The sequence below is a fragment of the Parasteatoda tepidariorum genome, chromosome 6, assembly GCF_043381705.1.
Source record: "Parasteatoda tepidariorum isolate YZ-2023 chromosome 6, CAS_Ptep_4.0, whole genome shotgun sequence".
Lineage (NCBI taxonomy): Eukaryota > Metazoa > Arthropoda > Arachnida > Araneae > Theridiidae > Parasteatoda > Parasteatoda tepidariorum.
Window position 1 is genome coordinate 30,357,512 of NC_092209.1, and position 26,903 is coordinate 30,384,414.

A 26,903-nucleotide genomic window follows, 5' to 3' on the forward strand; every position below is an offset into this window, starting at 1 on the left:
TTTTAGAAAACAGTGAAAATAAAGCTTTAGTTTCATTTAAGACGCTTATCCTAGTTTCAGATTAACTGTACCCTTAATTCTATAAATTTTGACAGGTTCCTGGAAAAATTGAAAATCAGAGTTGAGTTTGTCAACATAACATTCTACTTGCCACGCTTCCTCAATATCCGCCTTCTCAGATGTGATGTGGGTGTTATCAAATTCATTTTAGCTACCGTGTTAGAATTTAAAAGAATATGAAGCTTATTTACTTTTTATTGTGAGAAAAGCTAAAATCTTCGTCGATATGCTGTAAGTCAATTCTTATAATTTTTTTTTTAACTTGCACCTAAAAAATTAATAAGCTTTATTTTTAGAATGTATCTCGAAATTCATGTGTGAACAATAGATGTTAACTTTTTCTTACGTTTTTTAAAATTTTTTTCCATTTTGAAGTTAGGAGAATATATGACTATTTTTATTTATTTTTTCATCGCGCAGTCTCTTTTGAGTTTTGTTTATCCTTTAATACAAGTTACAATTTACATGAGTAAACATTACTTAGTGAAACTCTTTCTCATTAATGAAATGTTTAGCCTTGACTGCAATATTTTTTGAATTGATGTTAGCGTATATTTCGGTAAAAGTTAGCAATCTGGTATCCATTCCATTTTCGCGATTTTTTTGTGTTCTTTCAGAGAAAATAACGGTGGGATTTTCTAAGAATAGGGACGATTACTCTATCTTGATCTGCTACAGAATAATCGCCGAGCCATGACAACTTCCAGACGGAAAATACAAACTCGAGGTCAAATTAATAAGAAATTCGAGAATTTATTTACAATTAGAGCTCCAGGTCACTGTAGACATTTCAAGGGGTACCTTATTCTACTGTCTAGCCTTTATTTCCATTACTTTAGAATTTGACCTATGATGCAAGCTTTTAATGTTTGTCTTATAATAATTTTAAAAGTTTGTGTTTTTTATAATTTGCATTGACCTGCTTGTTAAACTTTGAAATAAAACTTTTATAGGCTTATGAGCTTATAAATCGAACTGGAAAAAGCAGTAATTAACAATAATTCCTAAACTTTTTTGGTTCTTTACTTTTTTATAAAAAATACTTCCTTGTGCCATCAAAATGAAAATGTACCTATATTTTAAGAAAAATATCCGATAAAATTCTAGAGAAAGTAGTTTTTTTATGAAGATGTATATAATTGTATTAATTTTGGTTATTGGCTTATTCAAATCTAAATTTTTGTCTAAAGTATTCAGACAGATTTATAATAAATTAAATATAAATGTGTCTGGTTTTTACAATTATTAAAATTAGAGTTGCTTTTAAGAAAATTTTCTTCCGTGCTGGTTCAAAAATCTAGAAACAAAATAGCCATGTCTTCACTTTTTATTTTATTTATTCGTTTGTCATCCAACATTTAATGACTGTGAATGTTGCTTGGCATTCATTTTAAGTTTTATTCTTTTGTGTTTAGCATTGAATTGTCGTGTGCAGCTCTTATATTTTTTAAAGCTGTCCAACTGAAACATTATTGATTAGGTCTTAACTTTTTAAATAAATATAGTAAGTTTTGGTCATCTAGTGAATTAATTTAAATTTGTTGAATCTTGTTTAACATTATCATTGAACTAAAATTGTAAGGATATTAAATGTAAATAAGTCAACTGAAATTAGCTCATATTTGTGGTGAATAGATTTCTGTTTATGTATTTATGCTAAAATAATGGCTCATTTCTTAATAAAACTGGGCAGGGGAACTGAAATAATAGAATCTAAAACGTAAGCAGTAAAAGTAAAAAATGAAGGTAAAGCTAGTAAAGACAAAAGGTACAAACATAATAGTAGGTATTAGTAGGACCTAGTAAGCATAAAAGGTTCATACTTTTTTTAAAATTTATTCAAAGCATAACTTGTCAGACTATCTTGTTACCTTGGCGATTTCTGTTAGCATGAACAGGTACCATGGCAAAAATGTAGTTTTTTGGGATTCAAAATTAAGTTATCTTATTACAACTTCCACATGGATATTTTTATATCCTAACTGTTTGCATAAACTACATTCATTAAGACACCAAAAGTTCTTGTATTTTCAAAATTTTTAAAAAAATATGCAATGGCTTGCCCTAGGATGAGTCCCTTTAAGTTTTTTAAAGTTCCTCCTTAGTCACTGCCCAATTGTAGCTAAACCTTTGTAATTGATTTGCCATAAGTATTAATGCCTTATAAAAATTACATTAAAATTCTTTTGTAATTATCTTTTTTTAAAATGTTTTAATAAAAACAGTTTGCCCTTTTACCTTTTTTTATAAAAAAAGAAAAAATGAAAGTAGAAATAGTTTAAGTTTTGTTATGAAAATGAAGTTTTATAATTTAATATTCAATTGTTAATATACTTTATTTTCCATATTTAAAGCAAAAGGATAATATTGATGTTTGTTTTGGCCATAGCTCCAAAAACTAGTGGCCAACTTATACCTGTAATTGTACAAAAGGAAAAAGTTTCAAAACCAAAAGTGTGTTACTACCCAAAGTATTTAGATAATAAAATAAAAACCAATTTATTTTATTTCATAACTGAGATTTAACAGCTGACCTAATTTTGACTTTATAACTACTATGCTGCCTTAGAATTTTGAGTTCAGGCCAGATGACTAGGGTATTCTTAGTTCAAAAATTAAAACAAAGTAGCCTTTGTGGTGTACTTTTTGCTGGAACTGACCAACATTTGTGTTACTTGGTAAGAAAAACCTCCATTGGAAAAGGAATCAAATTCATGAACATTCTGCCACTGAGGATATTGTGCTCTAGCTTTATACTCTGCTTGAGTTACCTCGGCTCAATGGCAAAGTTATAGTTCATTTTGAAAAAAAATCAACTTATTTTTGTTCTATTTTATAAATGTTTTGAAATAATCTTCTGTTTTAATTCATTCTTTGTAGGCCTAATAAGAATAACTTGAACAAACCTCTATCAGTGCCAGATGAAAATAACAGTAATGAAATTATTGACTATCACCTTGAAACTGTAGATTTTCCAGACAGTCCTAATCATCATTCCTTGTTAGAAATCAAAGAGCTGGAGGTAAGGATCGATAAAAGTTTGATTGGAAATTATCACTTGTACCAGGTTTAAATTACTACTATCACAAATGAATGTGTGGCAGTAACAGGTTATTATTAGTCATAATTATGTAGTGCTACCTGTTTTACTTTTTCTCTTGAAATGCAAAAAGATAAAATTTTTCACAGAAAAAAAAAGAAAGAGAATGAAAAAAAAAAAAAAATTGGGGTGTGATTTTTGGAGCAAGAAGTGGTTATAAATTATAGCCTGTGTTATCTTGCTACAGTACATTATTTATGTAGGTTTCTGTTCAACTGCTAAAAATGCAAAAAATATTTGTTATTTACAATTTGTCAGACATGCAAAAATATGTTTATTTTTTGTCAGATCTGCTAGATATTTTAAATTTTGGTACTAAAAATTTTTCGTAATTTTATTAGGCGTCTGTTCTTTTTCTTTGTCAGCGTAACAGCCCCTTGCAGGCCTTGGGCTACTGAGAAGTGCCAGCGCCTATTATCCTTGGCAACTCCCTTCCAATTTCTATTCTTTAGGGTTTTCAGGTCATTTTCAAAGTCGTTGAGCCATTTAGCAGGGGGTCTGCCTCTGGGACATGAACCCCCGGGGTTCAAAAAGGTGGCTATTCTCACTATTTTCAGGGCTTCTCCATAGATGGTCCAGCCATTTCGGTCTTTTACTACGAATTATTTGTGTAATTTGGGGCTGCTTATAGAGTTGGTAGAGCTTGAAGTTATATCTGGTTAGCCAGCAGCCTTTTCTTTGAATTGCTCCAACGATTGCTCTGAGGATCTTTCTTTGAAGGTGTCCAGTAACCACTGTATATCTGAATTTAGGTTCCAATTTTCGCTTCCATAAAGCAGCCCAGGAAGTACGAGTGTCTTATAGAGTTTTAACTTTGTTTTTCGTCTGAGAAGATTCAATCTTAGTTGTCTCCTCAATCCAAAGAAACACTATCCATTTTGACTCTATTGCTGATTTCTGCTCTAAGTATGTTTTGATCGTTAACAACAGTGCCAAGTTATTTGAATTCGTTAACCCTTACAAAAGTATAACCATTAATACATAAAGGGGCGCTGTAATTTACAGTCAAGGTCGAAAATTCCATGAGTTTAATCTTATCTTCGTTAATAGAAAGGCCATATTTGTGGCAGCAGCTTCGCGATCCGAAAAGCCTCTTTGACATTCCTTTCTGACCTTCTTAGACTTCGGTTATAAATCTTATAATGAAATGTTTCAAATTGAAATGCAGCCTTACAATTTTTTCCCATCCTTGAAAACTTATTTGATTAGTCATCTTCAGTGACTTTAAGGTGGCTACAAAACAGGAGAACACTGGAATCCTATTTGTCTGGGAATTATAATAGAATTTAATTATGTCCAAAAATTTCGAGAAAAGACTAAATTTGAGTTCAGAAAATAAATCTAGATATTTTTAAATTCTGATTTTGCTTAAATTTACCTCTGATTTAGTATCTTAAACTATGTATGTATGTAAAAAGAACTATGTACTATGTAAAATTTTATCAATTTTGAAAATCATTTTAGCAAAAATTGGATTCAACATTATTAGAAAATATTGATCATGATCATGATCAGTTCATGCTATCATGATCAGTTCATGCTAACTGATAACAAATGTTATTAATAATATCTAAAAAGTATTCTTACTGTTACCTTTGATTCGATATTTATATTAGCAGCAGCATAAAATAAATGTGTGTATGATCCTTATTATATATCTTTTCTGTTAGTTACCAGAATCTTTTCATGTAAAGTGTTTGAATAGCTTATTCTTTTAATAATGCTTGATTTCCAACTTTAATAGCAATTAAAAGGGTTAAATTATTTATTTTATGAACTTTAATTGGACATAACGAAATTTTTTTCTAAAATTCATGCCATCAGTTAAAGAAATTAGGAAATTCGATGTAATCAATACTAAAAAGTTGAAATATTTTTTTCTGAGTGTTTGTGGCTATTATAACTGAATAGCAGGGTGTATAAAAATCATGATTTTTTTAAAAAATCAAAAAAATCGGATTTTTTTGATTTTAATCATGATTTTTTTATAATTTCAATTCTATGGAATATAATCAATTTTGTGTACCATAGATTTAAAGTTGTATTGTATTACTATTGTTACTTATGGTATACATTGGAAATAAACACCATTATCAACAAAATATTTCTTAATAATTTAAAAGCAAAAGGTGAAATAAGAAATAAACAATAACAAAGTGATTTCAAACTACAAATCAAGAAAGAAATTGTTTATCAAACAATATGTGATAATTATTAATTCTACATCTACAATATCAAATTATTTAAACAATCATTTAATTAGTTTTATTTAAAGATTTAAACATAAGGACTAATTTAGCTGCCTTTTCTACACCCAATTGATTCCGTAGTTTAGTATGTACAAGTCCAAAAGTGGAAAACATCCTCTCTATCCCTGCAGTTGTTCCTTTTGCAGTACATAACAACTGTATTGCATCAAACTCTTTTTGACCTACACAGTTCTTTAGAAGCGCAATTGATTTCCACCATTCCAAGATGTTTAAAGATTCTAGAGATTCTTTATCAAACAAAGTTCCATTAAACGGAGGAGAGCGTACAATGAATTTTAGCAAAATACTTAATAAGGGGGTTTCTCCATACTCCATGATTAAAATCATCTCCATGATTAAAATCAGTGATTTTTTAAAAAAAAATCATTTGATTTAAATCATGATTTTAATCAATGATTTTAATCATTTGATTAAAATCATTTACACCCTGCTGAATAGTATACCAACCTGGAGTTAATCTAGTGAACCTTGAAGTTGATCTTCTGTTCATGCGGATGTGTCATTAAAAAAAAAAGGAAGCAATTAAGAAAAAAAAATATTTAAAAGTAACTCTCTATATTGGTGATTTCCCACAGTGACCATAAGACTCTAATGACCATAAGACTGACCATAAGACTCTTCTAATAAATCACTGAAGTGAAGCGTGACTGGCGGTCAACTTCAGAGATGTTTTGCTGACCTTAACCAATAGTCTGTCATGCAGCTCTAATGTGACGTAAATAAAATAGTACATATTATATTGGTCATTTTGATCTCTAAGATTGTTTTTACTGGAATTTCATATTATGTATCTATTATTCAGCCGTATAAAATTTTCTAACTTTCAAAAGTTAGGGAATTTCCTAAAAGTTAAGTAAGCTGGTATAATTATTTTAGAAATAAGTACAGTGCATTACCCCCTCCTCCCTGACTCTGAACTTCACGTTCTAGTTTTCATTCTTAATGAATTGATGGGGTGACTTTAAATATCTTAATTAATTTGTGTACACAATATTTTAGGGGTAGCTGCCATCTAGGGAAATCTTAGGTCAGAAGAGTGATCCAAAGTTTGGACACCTTAATGTTAATTTTATTATTTTTATTTTTCGTCATATTTCGAGAAATTTTAAAGCAAATTGGAAAATTTTTGGACACAGTTCTAAAATTCGTTTATCCAAAGAATATTCCATGCAGAAATTAAATCTTAGTAAATATCTTTTCATTATTTTGTAAAGAAATAGTCAAAAAAATTTTGAATTGTAAGTATACCATTTAACATAATTTTAAAGAAAGTAATTTTATGTAGCAAAATACAAAATATGAGCGAAATCTATTGAATAGATCTTGAGAAATTGAATTTTAAAAATGTCAGATATTTGAAGTTCGGTTTCTCTGGAACTATTCGACAGATTTTGCTCAAATTTTGTACTTTGCCATATAAAATTACATTATTTAAAATGATGCAAAAAATTGTATACCTTACAATTCAAAACTTTTTCGACAATTCTTAAATAAAATAATAAATATTTTCTAAATGTTTTTTGTGTGCATAAAATTATCTTTGGATAAACAAATTTTATAATTATGTGTATACAATTTTTTCAATTCACTTGAAGAAAAGTTTTCAAGATATGTTGAAATATGCAGAAATTGAAGTTATTTTGGAGCGCTCTCTTGACAAAATATTTGGGACTATATTCCCCAGATTGCTGCTACCTCATATATTGGGGGTCAGAAATCAGAAACCATCAAAAGAAAGACATGTTTATTCAGTGAAAGTAAGTTTTTGTGACTGATTTCCTAACTTAAAATATTGTCTGCACTAATTAATTAGCGTATTTGAGGTCACCCCCTTGAACCATCAAGAATGAGTCATGGAAGGTGAAGATCCAATCATTAAATCAAAAGCTATTCAAGGTGGTCTTTTTTAAATTTTTTACCTCTTGATGTTAATTTGTGAAATATTTTTTTGTATCAATATTGGTGGAGTTCGAAATGGCGACTGTTTGGTTTTCTTTTGGTGGAATTGCCCATATTATAAATATTATTGTTATGAATCATGTAGAATTTATAATGAATTATGTTTTATTTACGAAGTGTCATGATTTTCAGGTTAATAATGAACAGTATGAAGAAGTTGGTCAAGAGTCGTTTAATTCATTAGGGCGAAGAAAAATAAATGTCACCCAGTCGCCCCTTCCTGAGAAACCTATTTTAAGTGACGGAGATAAGATGTGTGATGAAATTGATGAGCAAGATATCGATATTGGTATAAGTATGCAATTTGTACTTTTTTTCCTTGAAATTTTTTATTTCCTTCTGGAAAAACTGTCCCAGAATGAATAGTTTCCTACCTTAGTTGATAAGTAATTTCTGGGAATAATGATTTCCTAGTTTGATGAAGTATTAATTTCCAGGTTGCATATCTAGGTATCTATTTTTTTTTAAAAAGTGTGCTTTTTATTCAACTGTTTAAAGTGTTCAAAATAAAAGTTTTATCTGTTAAAAAAAGTCTAAGTCAAAAGACTCTTAAAGAACAAAAACAGAAGTGTTGCACTTTGTAATTGAAATATATAAAATGAAACAATTGTTTTTTGCAGTTTAATTTTGTTTTAATGAAATTTTAATTTGGATTTAGTATGCAACTAGATTTGACATTTTTCAGTTTTCCAAGTTTCTCATTATATACAGCATTGTTATTTAATGGAACAATATTAAATCAGACCAAAATAATAAACTAAGTAGTTTAATAAGTAACTAGGTATCTTTGGTTATGAGCTGGCCATTTTTTCAAATGTTTAGAATTACAGGTAAATTGAGGCCAAAGATAAAGCCAATTTGTAAACAATAAATTAATACAATTTGAATCCATTTTAAGGATAATTCACAATAACAGATGGAATCACTGTTACGTTGAGCTTGTTTTCATAAGGAAGACCACACATAAAATAGCATTAAAAAAGTAAAATGAAGTGCAGTAGCAGTTTTTAAGGTCATTGATAGAATTGAATGTTAATTTTAATTGTGAGCTGTCAAAAAGGTTATAATATATGTGATCATTTAAAAGAGCCTATTTTTGAAGTGGTAAGCAGGTCTCTTAAAAAATAACAGAAAATTGTTTTTTGTGTAAGGATGTTGGTTGGTCGCCACTCACAGGCTTGCTTGCTATGCGAATAACAAAGGTGACATTAAAGGTACGAAGGAAATAAAGTGACATAATGTTTATTTTCTCTCTTTTGAATTATTAATAGAAATAAATGAAAATTATCCTATTTTGTCTCTATAAAATTGCTCAGTTAAATGCAGAAAAATATTTTCCCTCCAAATGAATTTATTCTAATAGCAGAAAATTTGTAATTTTAAGTAGTTATAAATGTATGATTTTTGTATTTTTAAAATTAGAGTTTTAGCAGCGATATGAAATATTTCTTTTAATATGCTGTATTCATTACATTGAGCTTCTACCGTACTTGTAATACACGTACGTACACGTATGTAATACATACTTGTATAAATTTGTAATTGCAAGTATGGAATTCTACTTTATTTTTAGACTCCATGTCAATGGATGGAAGTCGTAAAAAGATAGCCATTAGCCCCGCTATCTTGGAAGATGATCAGCGTAGCCTATCGTCACTTAGCAGTCGAAGTAATAACGACTTTTACTCTCCTTCTGATGATGTCATTCTCGATGAAGATGAGAGGGAAACTCTTGATGAAATTGATGGATGTAAATTTCTTTAAAGACATTTTATTTAGTTTTATTAGTTGAGATTTAGTTTTAGATTTTATGCTATAAAACTTGACATGTAATTCATCATTCTGTAGATATTGAAAAAATTGCTTTTTATCATATGAATTTTTATTATTAAGGCTGTTATTTGAGAGCTCTGTTTTTCTATGAAACATTGCTGTTTAGTGAATACTATGTTATTTTTATATCTCGTGTGTTGGTTGCAGTCAAACATGATTGTTAGGTTAACTTACAATCTCGTGTGTTGGTTACAGTCAATCGTGTGTCAATGTCTCGTGTGTTGGTTACAGTCAAACATGATTGTTAGGTTAACTTTCGTCCCTCTTTATATAATTTTCTCTACTGGCCATGAAGATGCTATAATATCAATAAAAGAAGAGAGTTTTGGGTAAAAGTTTAAATGGGCTGGATTTTTTATATTCAAACCCTTGTTCGCTTGCTGCCTGGCTTGGACAATACAACCAATCAGCAATGATATTTTAATACTATTTTTTATGCAAGTTTATCTCAAAAATTTAAAAAACTTCATATCTATGAAAAATATATATTATTTTTATAGTTTATATATTGTATTCATCTGTAATTTTTTAATAAACGCTTGAACTGCCTTTGTTCATGTTTTGGTTAAATAAATTTTTAAAAAAATAAAGTTAAAAAAAAAATTATGACTTTGAATTAGTATTTTTGAATTTTATTTTATATTTCTCACATTATTCCAAAGTATGGTGAAATTAGTTTGTTAATTTTTCATATGCTAGGCAGGAAGTTTTCCCCTTTCACTATATGTTAGACATTGGCCATTTGATAGCATTTTTTTCCTAAAGTAAATTTTTTGTAAATATTTTACCCTTTTTAACGCTTTATCTATCTCATATGGATATTTCCATATAGATTTATAATAAGTTGCATTTGTTGTTGCTGTGCTTTTTTAGGCATCCTTTTTTTCCCATAAATATTTTTGTTAGATCTGTGAAAATGTTTGTTCTTAAAAGTTTCAGATTCTTCGTTTGGTAGTGATAGGATACCAGAGATGTCAGCTGCTGAAGAACTTGAGGAAGAACGTAGCTGGAAATCATGTGTAGTGAATGGGGAGGATAGGAAGATAGACATGAAAGTCATAGAGCCATATCGGAAAGTTTTATCTCATGGAGGTAAAAGCTTTTATTTTTACTCATTATTAATTATTTCTTACACTAAAGTTATATTTATAACTATAATTATGTTATACTATTAGTGTTGTTTATAATTTATTATCAGATATTCTTAGTATCATATATCCTAAGATACCTAAGCAGCCTATTGTCAATGTTATAAACGTTTAATTTGAAGTAATATAGTCATTGAAATGTTCCACTAATTTTTGTTTAATCAAAACTATGAAAAATTTGTATTATTAAATTAACACAGAACTTTTATTTGAGTATAAACAATGACTTAAGTTTTAATATAAATTTTTCATCAGCTAAGCAATTAAATAAAAAAGGTTTAATATTGGAGCACGATCAGTTACAAACCTTGTGTTGGTGTTCTTAGCAATAAAAAATATGGAAATTTAAGCAAATTATTTTAGGTTTTTTTTGGGGGTAAAGAAATCCTGATCCCCATGGCAGAATTGCGACGACATTGTCGCAGAACGTTTGAATTTTTGCAGTCAGACTTTTCATTTGGGAAGAGAAATTTTTTATTTTTCCTTGCTGCATAATTTTTCCTAAATGCTTTTTGTTTTCAAAGATTTCTTTCTTGCGCATCAGAGAAGAGAGAAATAAACATGATTTTTCTATTCTCATTTAAAATAATTTAATAAATTTTTTTTTTTTTTAATCACTGTCTTCAGCTAAAATTTTTAATTAATAATATATAATAAAAAAGCTTTCAAAGAGTTCTTGCTTTAATTTTTTCTTTTCTGTAACAAACACCATGTTTTGCATTTTAATAAAATATGATTGAGTGGTTATTTGTTACAAATTCAGATTTGTAGCAAATGAATAACCAATCACTGTGGTACATTTTTTACTTTCCTTTTAAATTTAATTGAAAGGAAATCGATTCAATACTTTTAATATAATATCATGCACATGACAAATTTAAATTGCACATTTGGGTCTTTAGCGCTCTCAACTCGCACTGATTTCATCGCAAATATATGTAATATTTTGATCAGTTTTTTTGGCAATCACTGCTATGAATTTTCAATGATTTTTTAAAAATTCCAATGTCTTTCATTGCTCAGTTATTATTATTGATATTTTCGTGATTTATTTTTAAAATAAAATATTGATATTATTACAACACGTAAAATTTAAATTGTGCATGCAAGAAATCCCTCTTTGTTACTCTCGTTTTGTGCTGATATCATTGTTAATCCATGCGGTATTTTAAACGTTTGTTTAGCTAAATATTTTCCATTTTTTTAAAAAAAAAACTAATTTTTATGATACAATTTTATTACACAGGTAATTTAAATTTCCCGTTTGATTATTTTTTTAATATGAAGATTTTATCGTTCTTCCAACAGTTTCTGCTAGTGTTTCTGATTTTTTACTTGGTTCTTAAAATTCTGTTATTCCTCAGTTGATATAATTTTGACAAATAAAATTTGAATTCAGCATTTAAATAATCACTTTTTGCCGCTCTGAATTTATGCCAATAGCATCATAAATCCACGTGGTGTTTCAATTGTATTTTCAGCAATTATTTGTATTTATTTTATCACGGTTTTTAAATATTTCGGTATATTTTAGACAATAAACGGAATTCGAATTGCGCAGTTGAGTATTTACTTTTTGACGTAATGAGTCACTTGATTTTTCCTATTGATTTTTTACCAGTAATTGTTATTAATTTCCACATAGTTTTTAAAATCCGATATTTTTAATACAATATTATTTATTATAACAACCGAATTTTAAAGCATTTATTTGAGTATCTTTTTGTATTTTAAAGAGTCCTATTCGTGTAATTTCATCTTCGATATTTATTTTCGGAGTTACTGCTTTTGCTTTTATTTTTTATTTATCTCTTTATATGTTTTGTTTATTTTATTCATGCCTTTGTTAATCAGATACTTTTTTAATATTTTTAGACTTTATGGTATTTCCACCCATAAAATGCGAGAATATCACATAATATTAGAATTAAAAAAATATTACATTTAAAATTATATTTGCAATTACATACAATTGCAAAACAATATAAATTACAATAACATTTATGATTAAATTTTTTTACAAATTTTTATTCTATACTTTCTTCTGTAAACACAACATTTCTGTTACTTTAAATTAGTAATTGTTCTAATTAAAATGTTATAGTAATTGTTATAGTTTACATACTGCAGAAATATATTAGCCCTAGTGAAGTTTGTCGCAGAAAGCCCAAAAAAATTCTGCCACTAATTATAAAGTAGCTCAAAGTTATTATTTTGTATGTTAATATTTATTATAATATTTCTTTTATGATTTTACATATTTTTTTATTTATTATCTTTATTATAGGTTATGAAGAATCTTCATGCAATGCTATTATCCTTTTTTCTGCGTGCCATCTTCCAGAAAGAAGTCGTAAAGACTATAATTATGTGATGGATAACTTGTTTTTGTGAGTACAATATACTTTCAGTTTTTAGTTTATCTCACAGCTTTTGAGCCATTAATGACCAGCCATAGAAAGTTGTCTCTATGAAAAATGCCAGTGTAAAAAAGTAGATAATGCATATTTGTTTGTTCCAAGCGTATATATCTTTCTATTAGAAAAGAGTTTGAACTTATTTTGGAAGAAAGTAAAACATCTAGAATTCTAGAATATCTAGAATTAAATGTGAAAGAGAAGTGTCGATGAGAAAATGTCAACAGTGGCAAACATAAAAGTTTTTTTTACTGTTTTTTATCATGTTGATCTGTCAAAAAATGACATCCTATACTTAGTGTAGTAGTGACAAGAACTCCAAGATGATTAAAACAAAATTTTTTAAAAAGAAACTGAAAATACTAAGCTAAAAAACGTATGACAGTATCATACAACCCCCCCCCCCTAAAAAATACAAGAAATAAAACAACCCAATAACAAAAGCATTTAATGGAAAAGCTGGTCACTATGATTTTAAATTTTTTATACTTAATAATTGAACCAAATGTTTGTTTAAAAGTAGTAGAAAAGTTTATTTTTATTTATGAATCCAAGCCAAAATCTTGTTTTTGCAAAGTAAACCATAGGAAATGAACACTTACTACTTTCTTTGTTTTTCAAAAAAACGAACAAATCTTTTAAATGTGTTAATCCATTGATTTGATCCTAAGATATGATTAGGGGTGCAAGTTTGTTGTTACAGAAATATCCATCAGAGTTTTTGTGAATTATCAACATTTTCTTTGTTATTCCTGATTTGTTTTTGTATGCTACAATTTAATTAAAAATGTTTTCAATTAAGAGTTTTTTTTTTTTTTTAATTTACTGAACACCTTACAGTTTTCAATTTTTTGATCCTTCAAAGTTCATAATATATAACTAATAAAATTACTTAGTGAATAGACCAACAAGATAACTATTTCTATCCAAATCCTGTCGAGAAAGGTGATCTTTCTATCTTTTAAATGATAAATTATTAAGAATACCTATATGTAAGAAGTGCTGTAAGAATACGAAAGAAAGAAATAGCTCGTTAACTGGAAAAATAACAAACTATTGCACTCAGCAATGAAATTTCTTATTCCTTGCTGTTGAAAGACTTGAAGATGCTTACAAAGATTTGAGTAACAGAATATTAAGGATAATATTATAACAATGCTCAATATTTTGTTCCAAAATCAACAAAAACTATATGTCATATAGTCAGTAGTATAAAATTAATTGATTACTTGCAATGAAAACAAATGCTATCAGCATTTACACGATATGGATGTGTTTAATCTAATATGTACCTTGGTATACATTGCAACATGCATTTATATATTGCAGTGCATATCTAAGGTATACTTTTTATGGATGAAAAATATTAAATGTAGTATTTTGTTTCTTTTAGATATGTGGTAGTTACTTTGGATGAGTTAATTGCTGAGGACTATGTTCTTATTTATCTTCATGGGGCCACCGACAGCAACAACATGCCCAGTTTTAGTTGGCTGAAGAGATGCTATCAAATGATTGATCGGAGGTATTGAGGTTTACAATTAAAACCTAGCAATGTCCTTAAATTTTTAGTTTTGCAAACTAAATTACGCTTAGCGATTTTAGGAGAGTCAGCAAGAAAATAAGCTACCCGTGGCCCTTAAAAGAAAAAAAAAAAAGAACTTCTGAAAAGATTTATTGCAATTTTTAGATTCCACCTGAATTAACAACCTTATCATACCCTGGGAAACATTTTTGTAATTGAGCATCGTAATAGCCTGCCATCTAGGAATTAAGCTGGGAAATGTGGTGTTACAAGTGTCTACAAGTCATTGTCTATGGAAAGTGATGCTGGGAGATGAATTTCTTCCAGTTTAAGAACAGATGGAAGTTATTGAGAGTAAAGTTGGAAGTATATTGTTGAAGGTCGAATAATGATATATGCCCTCAAGTAAAACTTCCACTGCATGCTTTTTGTAGAATTTACTGTATATGGGGGAGCATTGCATTTTAGGGACATACCTGTTTTTCCCCCTGAAGAATTTCCTGTTCAGGCTTTTTTTTCCCACTGACAACTGGGACAGATTAGCATTATTATGTGGTAGGATTAAAACTAATCTCAGGATAGGACGAGTGTTGCAATTTTAAGGCAAGTAGCTTGGGTGTCGATATTTGAGGAGTCCAATTATGTTTTTTTTTTTTTTAAATTTCTGACCACACATACATGTATATGATCTTTGATATTGAAATATTTTGGTGGAGCTCTCCGGACCTCTCAAACCACTCTCAGCTATATCTGGACAATTATGTTGATTCTTATGTTCTGAAGTATCTGAAATATTGTTGTATCCATTGTAATAAGAGTGTTCTTAAAATTAGTTAATTATAATTTATTTCTTTTTATGGCCTCGGGGGTAACTTATTTTTCGGATGACCTGCATATTTTGTTTGGGTTGTTATAACACCTCGTTTATGGGCAATTCATGCTTTCTGCCTTTTGTAGCAAAGGTGACAGTTAACTTACATTATCATCAGGCTGCTTAAAAACAAAAGAAATATGATTCTGTCAACAGTGTGATTGGAATTGTCCACTACAAACTGATAGGCAGGAAAATTCAATGCATAATAGATCCAGTGGTACTTATTAGTTATAGGGACCATAAGTTGGCAACCATATTTTTGAGTTGTCCCCATGATAAGTATTTGTCCCTACAATTAATAAACATCAATTTGAATGTTATGTATAGTAAAAAAAATATTTTGACAATTTAACTAATGTGTACTTTTTAATACATTGGTTACTATTTTCGTTTCCCAAATAAACTATCACCATTCACTGTTTCATTCAATAACTATAACTTATAAGATTCACGATATTATCCTATTTTATAATTATAGTTATCCATGATGATCACAATAATGTCAAAGTTGATACACCTACGTGCATTATCAGTTGTTGGTTACTTGTGTAATTTTTTTAACAATTCATGGTATAGAATCAATTTTATTTTATTAATGTTGCCCTAGTGAGGCATATTATCATTTGAATATGTCTCACTCGTATTCTGTGTAACGAACGAAACTCTCGGGTACAAAAAGCTGATCTGTATAAGTTGTCAATCGCATTTTAAAAATGTTTAATTTCAAAATAAAATAAAATTGTGTCAATGTCACCAATTTCAGAGGGGATTATTCTTACTCATTGGTATATTAAAGACACAATAATTTAATGGTTAAATGTTTAAAAAACCTCTTTTTGGCGTTGCCATAACTCTAATTTTTTCTCTCGTACCTTTTTCTTGAATAATTTACTCAGTTCGGATTGAAAAAAAAAATAGTTTAACTCATTCACGTCAAGTAATTTTGAGTTGTTTGTGTTTGAAAGGGTACCTTAATTTTTTATTTATATATTTTTTAAAATTAAATTTATGTTGTTTTACATTTTTATTGCAATAATTACTTTATATTACTTTTTATTGCATTATAATCAGTGTATCGACTAATATGATCTGATTTTTAAAACACAGAAATTTTTGTTTACTGAAATATATGATAAAAATAACTCTTACAAAAGCAACGAAAAAAAAAAACTCACTAATTTTTGTTCAAAAGTCTCTTACTATCTTCCCTTTAAAAAAGTTCAGAGATTGTGTCTGCCTCTATTGTACATAATTTTAGGAAACTGGGAAGAAGCTCAAACTCGTTTCTTAGGCAGTCCTTACAGTTTCGGTTGTCTACTTGCTAAGGCATTTCAGACCCTGGGGTGATAAGTGTTAATGTTTGCTGATAATTTTACTTTTAACAAATACTTGAAAGTGACAAAAAAATTATATTTATTTCCTTAAATAACAATGCATGTAAAAAGTACAGATTAAAAATTTTATAAATACTAAATTTTTTAAATAATTTTTTCCTGTACAGGTTGAGAAAAAACTTGAAGAAACTCTATTTGGTGCATCCAACATTTTGGTTAAAAACACTCGTCCTTATGACCCGCCCATTTATAAGGTATGTCATAATTTATATTTTATTCACCATATAAACTATGTAACTTAAAAGCTTCTTACTTTACCTAAAAGTAAAAAGCTGCACATGTAACCTTATAACTTGGCATTTGAGTCTTAAATATTAATAAAGAAATAAAAAAATTGTCGGATTAAATCTTCTATGGTTGTGCTCTGCAGCAGCATCTTACTAGTTTTTTTTTTATGAGTAAGTACTAATTAACTATGAAAGAAAGAAAATAGTTTTAGTGTTTAGAAATGGAATGGTAATGTTAATGCTAAGTGCAATAAAAAAGGGATAAACGTTAAAAAATTTTTTTTCACCCTATATCCTAATGAGAATAATTAAAATTGTGTTTTATGGTATTTTGATTTTTCTTTATTTAAAGTTTCTTTGAAAGAAAACTAAAAAACAATTTCTATCTTGCAAGAAAGTAAATAAATCACCCACAGGAATAAAGCATAATTAATGCAGAGCTCAAGTTAAAATATGATTATGAATGTATTTTATTTAAAAGTGTTCTGTAATATGTGTATCCCTCAATATAATTTAAGGATCTCTGTCAAAAAATGAGATAAAAAGTATGGTAAGAAATTATTATTATATACAGTGAATTCGCGATAACTCGAATCTGATAGGACTGACGAAAAACTTCGACATATCGGAAGTTCGACTTACCGTTAGTTTCAGTTTTGGACTTTCAAAATATTGTCGGATTATTTAATTAATGCTTATTAATTACAAATCATCTAAATGCTTACAATATTTAAGATCATTTTTCTGACAAGCCATTAACGATTAGACTGTTTGAAGCACTTTATGATACCCCGGTCCATCGGCTGCAACTTTGCTGTTGTGTTTGGCGGGAGGAGAAACTGCAAGTTTACTGCTTTCAAATTAGATCACTATGCGCTGTGCATTTATCCATAAAGAGTATCAGTTTTCTTTTCTCAGCGAAGAATTTCCGATCCAATTTTCTTACATAGTCTTCAAATAATACTGATGTCATCCAAAACTTTTTGTTAGACTTGTAATCCAAAGGATACGTTTTTACATTCTTGAAACATCGGGGATTTCGGTATTTTCCAATAGCAAGTAAGGGCAATTTCTCTGTCCTAGATGCATTTCCTCCAACTAGGACAGTCAAACGTTCCTTGCTCATTTTACCTCCTGAGCAGTTTTCAACCTTAAACATCATAGTCTTATTTGGAAGACATTTAAAAAATAAACCCATTTCATCAATATTGAAAGCATCATTTTAACTGTATCCTTGAAGTAAATTTGGTAACATTTCATTTAACCACTGTTCACATACTTCAAGAGGGACAGCTTTAGCTTCTCCATGAAGAGTGCGAAAGACATTGTGTGTGTGTTGCAAAGGAAGGGACAAGATATCAGCTCCTAGGTTTTTTTCTTGCTTCAAAAGATCCAAAAAAAATCGAGTTAAAGGGAGTAAAATTCGAGTAATCGAGAATAATTAACATGAAATTGAAGATAAAAGGGTCGGGACCTCATAAAAAAATCGAGTTATAGTAATATTCGAGTTATCGTACTTCGAGTTATAGCGAATTGACTGTATTATGTATATTTGATTTTTGTGAATCAATATTTAAGCAGGCAAGGAAGATACATTTTATCAAAGCTTGGCAAATCTGTGGAGAGGCTAGATAAAAACATTAAATCCAGCTTGATCTCCTGAAGAAATTAAACGATGAATGTTATAAATGCTTTCTAATTTCATGAGACAATAAACATTGGACATTTTTAAGTGACAGTACTAAATATGTATTCTATATGTGAATTATAAATGAATTGTCATAAAATTCTAGAGTAATATTGTATATTAATTGATGTTCATACATGTATGTATATATTTTATTTTAGTGCCAAATTCAGCCGAAAATTGAAGTTTGTGTACAGTTTAAAAGAATTATCAACATATGTGACACTTCAACATGCCAGTATACCGGATAAAGTCAAAATGTAAGTTATCCTTTTTCATTTATATAAGTACAGAACCCGTTATCCGGAAATCGGAAAACCGGAACGAAATTCGATAAATTTTCGCGCCATTTTTTAAAAAATTTTTTTTTCCCTCATAAGATTTTAGGATTTTTTTTTTCTTTTTTGAAAGATGTTTACCTTACCATCATTTTGGAAATAATCATTAGTGTATTCTTTCATCGTTTTTTCTTTTTAAGATTATTTCCAAAAAAAAAATTTTTTTTTTGTTGGGTTTAACAATAAACAAATGGTTTTTTGTAGCGATTCAGAAAACCGGAAAAATCAGTTATCCGGAATAGCGATTGTCCCGATCGTTCCGGATAATCGGTTCCCTACTGTATTTATGAATGCATGTAGTGTTATTCTTAATTATAAGTAAATAAAATGAGGAATTTTTATTTTTTTAAAATTATAGAGTAACTTTTTAACTAATGATAGAAATAAATCTTTATCAAGCATTAATTGTCCGGTGATCATCTGTGGGTGGATTCAGGAATTAATTTTAAGGCATTCCTGTTATAATTGAATTTTGAAATTTAGAAATGACTTGAAAGGCAAAATAAGTAAATTTTGTGTCACCAAATTGAACTGTATGTTTCTAAAAACATGTTTGTCACTTGATCTAGATTGCATTGTCTGGTGTGATTGCAGAGGATTCATTCATAGGTCTTGTGAGCCCAAGCATTATCAGGCACTGTAAAAGCTGAGAATGTAAAAAATATTCAAGTTTTTTGGCATTCTCAGGGTGATCATCATTGAATTTTATTAATTTGGAAAAATCGGGGATTTTAATTTAATTTCCCAAAAAGCCAGGGAAAAGCAATTTAGGTTTGAGGTACTTAAAGTTTTAATAATTATTTGTAAAAAAAAAGTGGATTAAAAAATTATTTAAAAGAAGAAAAACAAAATATTTGTTTATTTTTAAGTTTAACAGCAAGTATAAGTATTTTGTATTATATTTTAAGCATCAGGATAAAGCATAACTGTAAAATTAATAATTAAATTTGTTACCGGTTACAAAAATCAAGGAAATTGGGTAAAATCAACCTGGAATAATAGGGGGGAAAATTTCTGAACCTTTGTTACTATTTTGATTCCGTTTTAGGAAAAATAATTAGAATTTAAACGTAATTCACAATAGTATGATTGGTTCATTTTCTAAAAAGGCAGTTTCAATTTTTTTTTCGTGAATAAAAACTGTTCTTAGCTTTCTTTGAAGTAAGCCCATGCAGTTTTATTACAAAAAAAGAATTAAAAAGTTTTGAGACACAATTAGACAAAATACCTTGTTAATGAAAATTTTGTCACATCTTTGTACACATCATTATAAGTTTGTCGAATATGGAAACATTTAATGAAGGCAAAAAAAATGTAATAAGAAAACAAATTTAGGCAATGCCATACAAGTAGCAAATTCATGTTGTCTTTATTTTCCTTGATAAAATAGCTTTAAAAGAATTGCCTCACAAAGATAAGGTAACAAATGATTCATTTAAAATAATTTTTTAACATTAGTTTCATATAGTTTTTGGTTGAATACTATTCACAAAGCTGGAAACTAGATATGGAGGTATAAAACATATATTAGGCATGAAACATCTGTTAAAATGTATATCACGGAGTTGCCACTCTGCAAGGAAAACAGAAAAACTTGGAAAATACACGTTATTTAAAAATCACCTAAAAATTGGGAAAATGCAGGGAATTTTGAGTTTTTCTTTACAAACTGGAAAATACAGGGAATTTTTTTTTCTTATTTTGTTTTTTAATAGTTGTAACATGTCACTATCTTTTTGCGGCTTATTACAATAATAGGGGTACAAATCTTAAAATACAGCATACTCAGTTTAGCTTTTGTTATTTTTGTTTGCAATTTTTTTTTGTGTGTGTATAAAAATACTAACATACTTATATTCTAATCAGATTTGACCATGATTTATATCCCGTTGAGAGCTTTCGCCAACACTGGTATGTTTTTGCATGTTTTCTTACTACATGCATGTTGTTGCATAGAGTTAGGCTCATGTGAAGTGTATTTTGCTGCTTTTGTGTGTTGCATGTCTTTAGCTCGTGTGGAATCTGTTTTGTTAAATTTGTGTGTGGTATATTTTACTAACTTTTTCTGTGTATTAATCATTGCTTTCATTTTTATTATGATTCTATTTCTTTTAAGGTTAATTCCTAAATGATTGTTGCTAAATTTATTTAACAAAACTACTTGAGCTGCTTCTTAAAAATATATTTATTGCTTAGTGTTTTGTGTGTCTAAACAGATTTTATAATTGTTTGATTTTCTAATTAGTATTTTAAATATTTCAAAACAGTATTTATTGATGAAAATTTTTTTAGTCTTATAGAATCTAAAGGTTAATTACATTGATAGTGGAGTGAGAATTAAGGGTTGTGAAAATAAAGTGTTGTGAAAATATGTTGTATAAAACAAAGAATATAGGTCCTAGCATCACAAGTTGTCATGTACATCACTAGTGTTAGCTAAGTGTACAGGTAGCATTTTAGGTATTCAGCAGGAGATGGCAAAGAAAGTCAACCCTAAGGAGAAAGGGAGAATCGTGGGTAATAGTTAATATAGACACCTTCGGGCCGGAATAGCCTGCTTGGTAGGGCACTGGGCCCATGTCAAAGAGTTCGTGGATTCGATCCCCTCCGGCTGAAGACTCCCCATGTAGTAAATAGTGGCTGTTGCACGCTAGATCTGTCGTGTCGCAAAGACCTCCATGTTCCCGTAACAAATCAATACCTCTGGGGGTACTAATCCAGGAGTTTCCTTATCTTTTGGATTGGTTCAAAATTACAAGGCTACGTAGTTGAACATTAGTAGTCGTAAACCCAAAATTGGGTCGGCTGTTCAATGAAGCATAAAATTAGAATATAGACACCTTATTTGGTGCTGTATCTCTATCTCTTCGCTTTCCAATTTAAGTTTTTACCCAAATGGTTATTTTCTATATTGCAACTGCTTTTACATATTGGTTTCACTGAGTCACTCACTGAAGGAAATACGTTCATATTTCTCATGCTTTAACTTTTCCTAAACAAGTGAACCTAGATTACCTTTCAACTTGTCATGGTTGAATAATATCTGCGATTCTTTTTAAAACAATAGCAGAAGCGAGTTTCTCAATGTGAAAGTAGTTATGCTTTGAGTACTGCTGGTTGCTTCTCTCTGAGTGAGTGAAGAAAACGAATGTGAAACTTTTTATCAGTATATTATGTTTACTGTTACATGAATAATACTTGAATGATGAATATTATTAAATCAGCATTAGTAAAGTATGTTAAAAAATAATAAAACATCAATAAGGACATAAAAAATTCAAAAATTGCTCAACAGAAAATACAGCTTAGAAGCTTTTTAAATACATTTTTTCTAGCCCTTCAATTTTTAAGTGTTTCGTTAGTCTTTGAGACTTATAACAACTTAAACAACTTACCACTATCAACTTCATATGCTATTAAAAATAGGATAAATAGTCACATATTTCATATATATATATGTGTAAGAAATTTCTTTATTTTTCAAGTTTTAAAAATTTAAATGCTGACCCTCTAGTTTTATTCCATATATTTAAAAACCACCCCTTATAAATATTTTAGACGATAAATATATCTTGATTTTAAGAGACAAAGTTAGTTTTTAGGCATTTAGGTTTTTCAGTGGCACCTTTCTATTTATTGGTATGAAATTTTAACAAAATGAAAGTTATGACGCCTCTAAGTTTCCCTTTTGCTAGCCTAAATAATTGTAAAATTTTCCGTTTGATGCTTAGGAAAATAAAACAACTTATCAGGCCGGAGTTTGAGATGTGTTGATTTTTGTTCTTCGAATAGCTGGAAAAATTGCAAGTGATAAGATAAGTGTTGCTTGTTTTATTTTGGAAATTAACAGAAGCAATTTATCAGTGAGATTGCAAATCTAATAGTGCAAGAGTTTATGATATTTTAGAAGAATGCGAAGATCCTCCAAAACTCATGCAATGTTGCATATAAATTTAATTCACTTCTAGGAAAGTTTTTAAAAAAGTGAAAAAAACTCAATTAGAGCCTTTAAACTCATGAATATTTTGGTCAGTAACACACCTGTTTTAAACACTGGCCACCAGAATGTTACATATCTCTTATGAAAAACAACTGGAAATTTTTTCTCATGACTCACCTATGAAATAAGTTTGTGAAGACTGTTTGAAAGCTCAAACTATGTGAAATAGGAAAAAAGTCCTGATTTGAGGCAGAAAATTTTTTGGGAAATCATTTAGTCTTATAAAATTAAAAAATGAAACAGTATTCAAATGAATCTTAAAAGAAAATTATGCTAATATTTTGAAAAAAGAATTAAATTAATAGAACTTGAATTAACTGAAATGTGCATAATGTTATTAAAAAGAGATTCGGAAAAGAATCTTATTGAAGAATTGCATGAAGCTTATTGAATTTCTAGTAGTGTTTATTCTTAAAAAAAATAGTTTCATACGGATCATAAATTACCCTGCTTGTAGTGTTTATTCTTAAAAAAAAAAAGGTTTCATACAGATCATAAATTACCCTGCTTGTAGAGTTTATTCTTAAAAAAATGGTTTCATACAGATCATAAATTACCCTGCTTTTTTTGGAGCACGAGAAATCTTTTAAGAAACATTTTGGTGCTTGCTGCATCATTCAACTGGTCTATGGGATAGGCAACTGGCGTATATGATATGCACTTGTAAAATCCCCTGAATGAGATTTCCTATTTTTAAAATTGCAGAAAAAAATGGACAAAACGTTTCAGAAATATAAATGAACGACGTCTCTCATAGTATTTATCAAAAAAAAAAAAAAAGTTTTTTCTTTTTTTGATGTGTATTTTGAGATGCACATTTTACTGTATTGAATTCTGCTTTGAAAAGGATGTTACGGTGTAGGATGCTACTATAGCATCCTCTTCAAATGGTATGCAGTACACTGAACCATAAACTAATTTGTAGTAGAGCCAGAGGACGTTTATAACTTTGTTGGCAAAAACAGATTTTATAACTATCAAGGTGTTGAATTGGAAAAATCTTCTGACAAAGAAAACTGCATGAAGAAATATTCCATAGATGGCAAGACCTCACCTTGGGCTGTGGTGCTATTGATGAGTGTGCACTGAAAATAATGCTCTAGTGTAAAATCGGATAATTTAGTTTTTACTGTTTCTTCTATCAATGTTTTAATAGCAATATTTAGTTGTTTGAAACTTATGTAGCTGTTTTTAGAAATTTTGCATCTTCAGCTACCAAAGCATTTATCTTTTTATTGCATATTTTTTAAAAGTTATTTGAAATCTTCTTTTCTTCCGAATTTTTTTATAAATGAACTTTTTCTTGATATTTTTTAGATTCGATTTTGAGAGAATATTTCCAGGATGTGCAAATGAATGTCGTAGCATGTACAGTGTTGTCTACAAAGCTTATGTTGAATCTCTCACTATCCACTGAACTTGAGTGTTGTGTTTTTTAAAATTCATAATTGGTGTTTGAATGCGTCCATCTTCAACTCTGATGTTCTCAAAGTGTGATGTTTAACACAAGAATTAGGTCTTCTATGCATCATGAAAATATATATAGTCACTGTTGTGGTGAATGTTGAGAATATTAATATTTATGTTATTCAAAGTTGCTCTATGATAGTAATTTATTTGATAGTTAAGCTTTTGTTTATTAGTACTTATAGATTTTATTAATAGTTATAAGCAGTAGGGTGGTTCGAAAATACCTTAAATCTTTTCTAAATAGTGCAGAAAAGTTGCCAATCAGTACTATTAAGAAGTATTTACTATCTGCTTTAGTATATTTTGCTGCCTCAATCTGCTGAAATTTCGGAATATTAGCCTGCAATGCTTAAAATGCAAATAAATAAATAAAATAAAAAAAATTATAAATAAAACAGATTTTGTTGATTGACTTAAAACCTCAATAGACCAATTCTAACTGAAGTTATGTATTGAGGAAGCAGAATTAAAATTTACAAATTCTAAAATTTTGTACCTTTACTCTTGTTAAAAATAATTTTTAAGTGCTACAAGCCAATCTGTGATTTTTCATAATCTTTCAGCAAACTTGCCACTTTTCTGCAAATCTATAGAGTTACGTTTTTTAAAATTTTATTTATTTATTTTTGTTTTTAATTGAAACAACTAAATTAACAACTCTAAAAATAAATTGATCTGGAAAATAAAATATCTATGTTGAACTGGGGTACCAGCAACAATGTACAGAAAATAATTGAAATATTTTATCTATACTATACTATTTGTTTTTGAAATTTTAAAATTTCAAATAAATTCAAGAAATTAGATTAAATTTTTTTTGATGACATTTCATAAACTAAAATTGAGTCGTATACATATTTCATTATTTTTAGAGGCGGAAATTAAATCTTGTATAATGGAGATTAATTTTTTAAAAAAAGTTAAAGAATTTTTAACACATTTTTTGTTATTAATGTTTAGCTGCTTTTGACGTCAGTGAAACACTTTAATTTAAAATCTTAAGTAAATAAATATGGAACCAAATTACAATTTTATATAAAATTATAATTCATCAGATTAGTGAGAAATGATTCCAATTGAAAGTTCAATAAGTAATAACAAAGAACTAACAAAAGAGTCTAAATTAAGAGTATAATTACTGAGTATGATTCCTTTTAGTTTTAATTTTTAACTATAGTTTATTTTGTAGTTAATATAGTAGTTGGATTTATAATTTGGCAAACATGTTTCTGCAAATTATGTTATTGCACTAACTTCAGATTTTTGTTTCAAAATAGCATGTCTGAATCTTAAGCATTTTTTGTCTTATTGAGGCAGTAGTTATTAGACTTTGCATACTTCTTAATGTTGATAGTTAACTTTTCTGCTTCATGGCTAAAAGATTTAAAATGCCTTTTTTTGCTCCTGACTTATAAGTAGCATTTATTATGCATTTAATTCTTTTATGAGCTGCAGAGTGTGAGATGATTTCAGTGCTTAAAATTTTATTGATCTCAAGTATGTTGATAGCATTCCTGAAAATTTTAATAAAAATTTTTTTATTTCTATTTTGTAGTTTTAGTTTTTTATATATTTTGTTTGTGTAAATAAGTAAAATTTTATATAAATCTTGATGGATTCTATGTTATATCATATGCCTTTTTTTATACCCTTTTACAAGATTTATTCTATTGCCATTAGTGTTGCTTAGGTAACAACGTTTCAAATTTTTATTCCATGTCGGGGAATTCAAATTTTCATTCCATTTTAGCTATGCCAAAAGTAGCTGGTCCAGTTTCTTTGGTTTAAAAGAAACCGGCCTGTATGGAAACAAAAGCTGGCTTTTACTGAAACAATATTTTTTCTTCTAAAACTGAGTGAAATTGTTATTACATATTAATAATTTGTTACAGTGATGTAATCAGATGTTTGGAGCAGTAAGTACCATTTCGCGTTTGGAACTATAACTTTTAACTTGAGAATGATTTCAAGTAATAATTTTAATTGGAAATTAAATTGATTGGAAACTCTAAATTCATAGAAATTGTTTAACTTATAGTTCTGTTATATGAAATAAAGAAACGTTTGGTTGTTTACTTATATTGAATTTGCATATTGATTAAGACAATTTAGTTTTCTGTTTCAATAGACATCTGATTCATAATTTATAATAAAATAAAAAAAGCATGCTTTTTTCATAAAAATTAAAAACCAGTTGCCTTAACTTTTTTTTCTCAGTAAAAGGCGGCTTTTTTCCAATTCTGTTCAAAGCCATTTTATTTCAATGTATTGCAAGCATTGAATAGCCAATCCCTGTATTAAATGTGGGGCATTTAATGTTTCTACTAAGTACATTTTCAATTAGGAACCCAATCCATAAGACGAGGGTACCTCTGTGTCAAATATTATCACAAAGTCTTGTGTTGCCAGAGTTAACATTAAAATTTTTATATGAGCCAGCATTTAGGAAAAAAAAATGACCTTTTTGACCTAACTTTTGTTTTTGCTTTTATATTGCTTTTATACAATGGTTATTAAAATGATTCTATAATATTTTAGCCTCTCCTTAAACATACATATCAATAAACTTTTCTAAGTTATACTCTTATTAACATAATATAA

At 28.6% G+C, this 26,903-nt stretch overlaps 1 protein-coding gene across 4 annotated transcripts; it reads left to right on the forward strand.

The window, feature by feature from the left end:
- Positions 1 to 50: 50 nt before the first annotated feature.
- Positions 51 to 25,849, forward strand: LOC107442980 (protein prune homolog 2). 4 transcript variants are annotated; one of them, XM_016056700.3, is made up of 11 exons: positions 76 to 291; positions 2,941 to 3,082; positions 7,522 to 7,684; positions 8,963 to 9,139; positions 10,156 to 10,314; positions 12,658 to 12,760; positions 14,181 to 14,312; positions 16,688 to 16,774; positions 18,656 to 18,754; positions 20,699 to 20,743; positions 24,150 to 25,849. In XM_016056700.3, coding segments are annotated over exons 1-11 (1,113 nt in total). In that variant the 5' UTR covers positions 76 to 286; the 3' UTR covers positions 24,151 to 25,849. The 4 variants fall into 4 exon arrangements, with proteins under 4 accessions (XP_015912184.1, XP_015912186.1, XP_071038290.1 ...); XM_071182189.1 differs by having other exon boundaries at positions 79 to 291; positions 7,522 to 7,678; XM_016056698.3 differs by lacking the exon at positions 20,699 to 20,743 and having other exon boundaries at positions 51 to 291.
- The last annotated feature ends 1,054 nt before the right edge of the window (positions 25,850 to 26,903 follow it).

What these genes read in the sequence shown, in the direction of transcription:
- LOC107442980 (XM_016056698.3), top strand. An exon ending in GAAAGTTTTATCTCATGGAG is followed by an intron (nt 10,315 to 12,657) that starts GTAAAAGCTTTT and finishes TCTTTATTATAG; the next exon opens with GTTATGAAGAATCTTCATGC. An exon ending in ATACCGGATAAAGTCAAAAT is followed by an intron (nt 18,755 to 24,149) that starts GTAAGTTATCCT and finishes GATATTTTTTAG; the next exon opens with ATTCGATTTTGAGAGAATAT.